Below are 8,521 nucleotides of genomic sequence, written 5' to 3' on the forward strand. Positions count from 1 at the left end.
ATTGACAGAAGACAATAACGTCATGATTAAATACTATTAGTTGCTGACTTAAAAAATAGACCAGATTAGATTGTTTTGATTTTTTTTAAAGAAATTAATTTTCTCAATTTCGAAATCGATAGAGACTGAAGAAATGTTTTTACCAAATATTTTAAAATGAAAGTTGGGAACGAATATATCATTTAAGAGTGAAAGTATTTTAGAAACTCCTATATTATGTGTCGAAATGTATTTTGCCCATTTACTTGTGTTAAATTAAAGAACAAATCAATCATTTTATTAAAATTTTTATCTATTTCAACTATTAAAAGTTATGAACTAGAGGTGTGGTACGTTATTAAGATTATTATTACAGGGCTTGGTAGAAGTTTTACCATTATTTAATAAGTTACGAAAGAAAAGGAAAAACATATATAGATTTTAAATTGGATCCTCTTTTGAATTTGCAGGTTGTTTACAGTACTGTGAATATGAAGTGACTGGATAGGCAGTGTCCTGCACGTCAAATCTATCACCCCCCTCTGTGAACTGTAAAATATTAAAGCAAAATCCCAGACCCTTCCCCTCTCTCCTCTATCTCACTTCCCTCCTCTAATATTTTAAAGCTTCTCTCATTAAGTTTATAATTAAATTATTTCTGGGTTTTCTTGTTTTTTCATTAAAAAACTGAAGCAAACAACGTTTTTGGGTTTCTTCTGTTTGTTTCTGGGTTTTTTGTAGGGTTTATTAAGAGTGTGTGTGTGGTGTTGTGTTTTGAAAAAACAAAAAACAAAAAGAAAACAAAGGTAAGGGGACGTGGTCGTCTTTCTCATATATATATACACAGATCCCTATGGAATAAAAGGGACACCCCTCCCTCTTCTCTTCCAACATTGCTTTGCTTGAAATTTTAGTTCTTTTTGTTTAGTTTTAAAAGAGAGACAAAGTGAGAGAAGGAAAGAGAAGGGATTCAATTGAAAAAAATGTGAGTTTTTCTTTTCTGTTTACTAGACAACAAAAGACCCAAGTTTTCTCAGATGGGGAAACAAGCAAAAACAGATTTGGGGTATGATTATTATTTTTTTTTTAAATTTCACCTTCAATGATTGAGTTTTGCTTTGCAGCTTGGGGGGGTTGTATATAAGTAATATATAAGTGTGTGAAAGAAAGAAAAAAGTTAGAAATAAGATGAAGACTATGAGTGACAATGGCAGTGGTAGTAATAATAACTGGTTGGGGTTTTCCCTTTCACCTCATATGAAAATGGAGGTAACTAATGATCCTCGTCACCGTCATGATCATCATCATCATCATTTTCATCATCATAGTCAAGCTTCAGCGGCTGGTACTGCTGTTAATGTTGTTCCTACAAGTTTCTATCGTTCTGGTATTTGTTTTGGTGTTGGTGAAAGTGAAGGCTTTCATGCTCCTCCTTTATCTGTTATGCCTCTTAAATCAGACGGTTCTCTTTGTATCATGGAAGCTCTCAGTAGATCACAATCTGAAGGTACATATCTTCATTTTTCTGTGTTTTCTTTTGGCATTTTTAGATTGTTCTGTACTTTATATTAAAACCCTTTTTTTTATATCAAGGGATTGTACCAACTTCATCTCCAAAACTAGAGGACTTTCTAGGCGGTGCAACAATGGAAACTCATCAATATGGAAGCCATGAAAGGGAAACAATGGCTTTAAGCTTAGATAGTATGTACTATCATCAAAATGCAGATCATGAAACCAACTTTGCTGTTCAAACACATCCATACTATTCAGGTCTGGCTTTACAAGGCATGTATCAATCACCATCGTTGGAAGAAGAAGCTAAAGATGGTCAACTTGCGGACTGTGATACAATGCCATGTTTTAAAAACTGGGTAGCTAGGCAACAGTACTCCACTCATAGTTCACTTGAACAACAAATGACAACTAGCATAGTTGATGATGGAGCAGGTTCAGTACCTGCAATAGGTTGTGGAGATTTACAGTCATTAAGCTTATCAATGAGTCCTGGTTCTCATTCAAGTTGTGTTACAGCTCAAAGACAGATCTCACCTACTGCCACTACTGAATGTGTGGCCATTGAAACAAAGAAGAGAGGGCCTGGTAAAGTGAGTCAAAAGCAAACTGTTCATAGGAAGTCCATTGACACATTTGGACAAAGAACATCTCAGTATAGAGGTGTTACAAGGTCTGTTCATTCGTGTTATTGTTTTTCCACAGTTTGTTTACTGTTTTTTCTCACATTATTATATTCTGAAATGTATTTTTTTCCCACCAGACATAGATGGACTGGTAGATATGAAGCTCATCTATGGGATAACAGTTGCAAGAAAGAAGGGCAAACAAGGAAAGGAAGGCAAGGTTAGTGTCCTCAAAAGCAAAAAGCCAAAAATTACAGTATCCATTTGGAAGTATTCCTTCTTTTGACTGCAATTCATGGTCCATCTGTCTTTAATGGCCTGACTTGTGTTCATTAATTCCTTGTTGTCTTGTTGGTGCTTCTCATGGATGCCATTTCAATCAACTCATGCAAATTTTCAGTTTATCTTGGTAAGCTTTCTCTTTAATCAGTATTGAAATTAATAAATCTTGTTTTAAATCTTTGTTAATCTCTAGTTTTTCAAATAAATCCTCAGGGGGTTATGACATGGAAGAGAAAGCTGCTAGAGCTTATGATCTTGCTGCTCTTAAATATTGGGGTCCCTCCACTCATATAAATTTCCCAGTAAGGCAACAACTTTTGTTTGATCATTTTAACAAAAAATACCATATGTTTAATTGAGATTCTATTGATTATGGGTCTTTACCAGCTTGAAAATTATAGAGAAGAATTAGAGGAAATGAAGAACATGAACCGCCAAGAATATGTTGCTCATCTAAGAAGGAAAAGTAGTGGATTTTCTAGAGGGGCTTCAATTTACAGAGGAGTAACAAGGTTAGTATATTGAAACTCATCAACCCTTTTTTTATTATTTTTGTAAGATTTCATATATTGATTCTTCTATATATGCATGTTTATATATGTATATATATATAGACATCATCAGCATGGAAGATGGCAAGCTCGCATTGGAAGAGTTGCAGGAAACAAGGATCTTTATCTTGGAACATTTAGTAAGTTTTTTTTTATTTGAATCTCTTGCATGACCTAAGAACTTTTTAAAGTGTATTCTTATGGCATATATAGTGGTATGCTTTTTTGTAAGGCTTATATGATGACAGTTTGCTTTAAAAACTGTACAATATTCTGATTTCAGTCTCAATGAACTTTTTTAAAGGCTATTTTTTTAGGCACCCAAGATGGGAAAATTTCTTAGTCAAAAGCGTGATTTTTTTTTTGTTTATTAATGGTTCAATGTTCATTTTAGGCACTCAAGAGGAAGCAGCTGAAGCATATGATATTGCTGCTATAAAGTTTCGAGGTGTTAATGCGGTGACCAACTTCGACATTACAAGATATGATGTTGAAAGGATTATGGCCAGTAGTACTCTACTTGCCGGGGAGTTAGCTAGGCGAAACAAAGAGATGGATTCTAACAAAGATACTATCGAAACCAACGGAGAGACCATTCAACATGGCCATGTTTCACAGCAACAACTGACTGTTTGTGCTGCTGAGTCTCTTGAACCGAAGACTACAAGTACCGGAAATTATCGAAACCCAAGTTTCTCCATGGCTTTACAAGATCTAATCGGAGTTGATTTGGTGAGTTCTACACAAGCAATGGTGGATGAATCGTGTAAGCTAGGGACTCACTATTCCAACCCATCATCGTTGGTAACCAGCGTAAGCAACTCAAGAGATGGTAGCCCTGATAAAACAGGCTCGACAATGGTTTTCGCGAAACCACCCTTGGCATCTAAGTTCATTACTCCTACTACTGGTGTTAATTGGTTCCCATCATCAACAGCAACTCAACTAAGGCCGGCTACTGCCATTTCAATGGCTCACTTACCCCTTTTTGCTGCTTGGAATGACACTTAGAAACCCTTTTTTTTTCTCCTATTACTGAAAGAAACACATGAAAGTTTTGCATGAAGAAAACCAGTGGGAGTTAGTGGAAAAAAGGAAAAGTCTTGATTATGTCTACTAAAAGTGCAGTTAGTGGGCGGGAATTTGGGATCAATGAAAAGACAATGGTGGGGGACCTAATTGTAGGAAACTTTTTTTCCTTTTTTTTTTCAAGCTGTAATCTTTTGGCTTCATATTAGAATATGAAGATTTTACAAAATGGAGGGAAAGTATGGGATTAAGTTGATATGGGGGCCTTAATGATTATATTCCATGAAATGATGTAATTCAATGTTTCAGTGGTTGTTATATAATTGAATCTACTTTTCTACTTTTTTTTATTCATAATAGTTGCTGCCAAGTACAAAACCAGCTCAATGTTTCCCAATAATGCAAAAAGTTGAGCTTATTTTTGAACACCAAGTCTTTGCATTAACACCATTATGTCAATAAAGGGTGCAAGATATTCTCAAAAGGAAACACTATAACAAAGCTTCATATTATAAGACTTAATGCCCATAATTAGTTACGACTTTGTCTGCAAGTAAATTATTATTTGAGGTTTGAAATTTATAATTTTTATCACATCGGATATATATTTTTTTGTCCGAGTTAAGTTTTGAACTTGACAATTATTTTCACGTTAGAATTTGAACTAAGAAATTGTCCAAGTTAGTCTTTAGCTTGACAAATATTTTCATATTGAGGCCTGGTTTTCAAGGATTAACTTGAAAAAAATGTTTAAGCTCTAGCATGAGAATAATTGTCAAGTTTAGGGCTTAATTTGGATCAAAAAAATTTAAGGTCCCAATTTGATAATATTTACCAAATTTAGGGTCTAATTTGAAAAAAAATTCAAGCCTCAATATAGGAATAGTTGCCAAGTTTAGGCCCTAAAAATTGATTTATATTAACTATGTAAAGGTGCTTTAACTTTTTCTTCTTGATTCCATATGATGTAAACTAAAGATTAATAAAAAGGGATCCCATATCTTGGTGTGGACTAGGGAAAAGGAGATGATGGCATGGAATGTGTCTAAATTGAGAGATTTATATCGTATCCCACATTTTCTGCTACTTTGTTTGCATGTCTGAGGTGGATAGCAATCTTCAAATTTTAGATTTGTTAAAAGAATTTTGATAGGTTGACAATGAGGAATATGTGCCGTAAAAGCTGGATTTTTGAAGAACTCTATCCACATTTATTATTTTAACTACTAAAAGTTTATAGTTCAGACAACATGCAAGAAATTATCCACTTCAAACTGTCGTTAACTTGTTCCAATCTATCTATTTACACTTATATGATAAAAAAGAAATCATCAATTCATTTGATAAAAAAAGGGAAAATTATTAGGTAGGTCCTTTCATCTTGTAGGACAGGGTCTCATTATCCAATAATATTATGTTACGTAAGGGGTTTTTTTGTACACATAAACCTTCTTTCTAGTTTGACTCAAATTTATCCCACGTCTTCCTTCATTGTCAAATTCTACTTAAAGGAAGGTGATAAGCCAAAAACATGTGAAGATGGGTTTTGTTGAGACAAGTTTTGGAAGTAGTGACTCAAGTAATGCCCATTGCACTTAGCACCGTGTAAATCATATAACTTGACTTACTTATTGGCATATTTGATTAAAATATATTAGTTATTTGCTTGCATGTTTTTATCGATTTTGTACAACCAATCTCATTATTATAATCAGAGAAGATCAAACAAGATTATTTTTAATGTGATCTATTTACCTTATATACAGAGATATGTAATCCAAGAAGATATGTACTGACTTTATAAATATTTGTCTCAATTCTTTGTATCCTTATATTGAGGGTATTTGATTTGATGAGATTTGAGATGTTATAATAGATGTTGATAATGACGATAGAACAATTGCAAAGCAATAAGAAAATGAAAAATAAGAACACATGGATTTTGCGTGAAAAACCCTTCGGAATAAACCACGGGTAGGGGAGGAGAAATTCACTTATGTTGAAAAACAAATGATACAAGAGGAGAATCGATTACATCTATTTAAGGGTTGAAAAATTTTGTTCTAATCAAAGTCAAATAGAAGAAGAATAGTTCTATACAGATTTAACTTGTGCCACTGTATTTATTTCTTTAACAAGTGACGGGATTCGAGTCACACAATCTCTAACATGTGCAAATCAGGATGGATTAAAGGTTATTTTGTGAAGCTGGATTTGTGCTCAAAATATGAAAGCCTTATTTAACCTTAAAAGAGGTAATTGTAGTGAATATTATGAGACCAATGACAATCTTTTGCAACAAAATCTTTGGGCTATAAATTGTGCTAATATTGTGGAATATGATAGTCCATCTATGAAGAACGGCCCATTTGAAGCAACATATCTTGAAGATTGAATCAGATCGAGTCAAGCAATCAAATCCTTTAAAATATAAGATTGAATCATGATTGCATTGAAGACTTATCTCAAATTATTCTACTTTCTCTTGGACTTTATTATTATATTGTATATGTTATTTATGTTGCAATTTTATAGGAGAATTTATTATAATTGATCTAAAATTTTAGCAAGTCTCGAACTCTTATATATTTTAAGAGACTTGTATAGGTTTTATATCGAAAATTGTAGCACTTATTTGTTAATTGAGGAACTTGTTATTTGAGAGTGCATTGAGAGTTTAAACAAGTTTATTAGAGGTGAGTGATCTAGGTCTCACAGACATTGGAAAGCTAGGCTAGATGCATAAACAACTCATTTGTGTTTTTCTTTTTTCTTGTTGCAGCGCCATCTTCAATGGGCACTGTAGTTGACACTTCCATTTGCACAAGTTATTTTCTTTGCAATTATTGATTGTAGGTTCCAACAATTGGTATCAGATCTTCCTACTTAATTTAGCTAGTGGTGTTTCCGAATGTTAGTAATTACTAGAAATGGAAGGGTCTTCGGTGTCACATCCCTCTATGTTGAATGCTTCCAACTACGCTTATTGGAAGGTAGGATAAAGGAGCTTGACATGCGATACTTATTGGTTGGGAACCACTAGTTATTGAGATTGAAGCAAGAACTCCCAAATCTGAATTGGCGTAGAGTACAGATGAAAAGTGACTTGCAATTGACAATTCCAAAGCACTTAACGCTATATTTTGTGGAGTAGAGGGTTAGGAGTTCAAGAGAATCTCGAAGTGCACTATTGTCAAGGAGGCATGAGATATCCTTGAGATTGCTCATGAAGGCACTAATACAGTGAAGTAGTCAAAGATGGGTTGACTACAATGTTCGAAACTCTTAAGATGTAGGACAATGAAACAATAGGTGACTATTATGCTAAACTTTGTAATTTTTCCAACCAGACATTTGCACTTGGAGATGAAATCTTCTAACTCTAAATTGGTTAGAAAAGTCTTGAGATCCATGCCTAAGAGGTTTTTATTGCCATTGAGGAAGCCAATGATATAAATTGTTTGATGATTGATGAACTTATTAAATCCTTATAGGTGTTTGAATTGAACCTTGACGAATCTAGACGTAACATATCCAAATGTGAAAAGAGTATTGTTTTGCAAGTGACAAATATAGTGACTAATACAGGGTATACTGTGATTGAAGATTTTTAATAAAAAAATTGTTTTGCTTACACAAAACTTCAACAAAGCTTTCAAAAAGCAGTCTAGAAGATTCAAAAAGTTTGAAATCACCAAGAGCTTTCCAAAGATTAAAGCCAAAGGAGTAGCTTTCAAATAAGAAGGTGAGAAAGAGAAGGAGGAATCCAATGCCAAGAATGTATCTAAGCTGAGTGTGCGAATAGTAGGAAGAAGAAGAAAAAAAAATCCTTGTTGTTAGAGTGAATAGTTCTCTATAGAACATATTGGTATGGGCGGACTCTATGATTGAGGAACCACCTATTAAAGGATCACCACTGAATGTCTTTTATAAGTGCAATACTCATATAGGTATTATATTATTTGAGGATCGATGTTCAATTTTAGTGGGAGATTTCAATTTGTTTTTTTGTTATATACTCATTTAAGTTATTTAAGTTTACACACACATTAAGGTTATTTTTCTAAGAAATAAACTTTCTTTTGATTTATTCACACTTTAATTTTGGTATGATTTGATCTCATTAAGATTTAAAGAGGATCAGTTAGAAATATATATGTTTAGATCACAATGCATGTAATTTTCATGTAATACATCCAAACTTGTTTTGTGTCATTTAATTGTGTTAATACACGCGATCATGGATGGATTTAGTTACAATATACATAGTGAAAGTCACCTTAGTTCTATATTAACATAATTAATGGACGAGATTGTTCAAAATATCTTTTGATTATTGTTATACCTCCACCTCTTGAAAACACTCCTCAAAAGATTCCTCGAGAATAACCCCATACAACCAATCCTCAATCACACAACCATGTAGGTCCCATGTATTAATCGCCACCTCTGACGCAAACCAGCCACATCTTGTCTAAAGTGATTGACGATGTATCCAATCGTCACCCTAATTAAGTTGTTCAATTATAACATATACTT

At 33.5% G+C, this 8,521-nt stretch overlaps 1 protein-coding gene across 1 annotated transcript; it reads left to right on the forward strand.

Annotated features, from left to right (window-relative positions):
* The first annotated feature begins 457 nt into the window (after positions 1-457).
* LOC107938332 (AP2-like ethylene-responsive transcription factor ANT) lies at positions 458-4,322 on the forward strand. Its single transcript, XM_016871444.2, has 8 exons — positions 458-1,486; positions 1,573-2,167; positions 2,258-2,340; positions 2,521-2,529; positions 2,616-2,704; positions 2,790-2,914; positions 3,017-3,093; positions 3,348-4,322. Exons 1-8 carry the CDS (start codon positions 1,168-1,170, stop codon positions 3,962-3,964), a joined length of 1,914 nt encoding a protein of 637 aa, XP_016726933.1. The 5' UTR covers positions 458-1,167; the 3' UTR covers positions 3,965-4,322.
* Positions 4,323-8,521: the final 4,199 nt, after the last annotated feature.

This window comes from Gossypium hirsutum, chromosome D06 (assembly GCF_007990345.1).
Source record: "Gossypium hirsutum isolate 1008001.06 chromosome D06, Gossypium_hirsutum_v2.1, whole genome shotgun sequence".
In the NCBI taxonomy this organism is placed as follows: Eukaryota; Viridiplantae; Streptophyta; class Magnoliopsida; order Malvales; family Malvaceae; genus Gossypium; species Gossypium hirsutum.

Coding starts and splice junctions, on each gene's coding strand:
- LOC107938332 (XM_016871444.2), top strand. CDS start 1,168: ATGAAGACTATGAGTGACAATGGCAGTGGTAGTAATAATAACTGGTTG. Junction 2,168..2,257: donor CAGTATAGAGGTGTTACAAG/GTCTGTTCATTC, acceptor TTTTCCCACCAG/ACATAGATGGACTGGTAGAT. Junction 3,094..3,347: donor TCTTTATCTTGGAACATTTA/GTAAGTTTTTTT, acceptor TGTTCATTTTAG/GCACTCAAGAGGAAGCAGCT.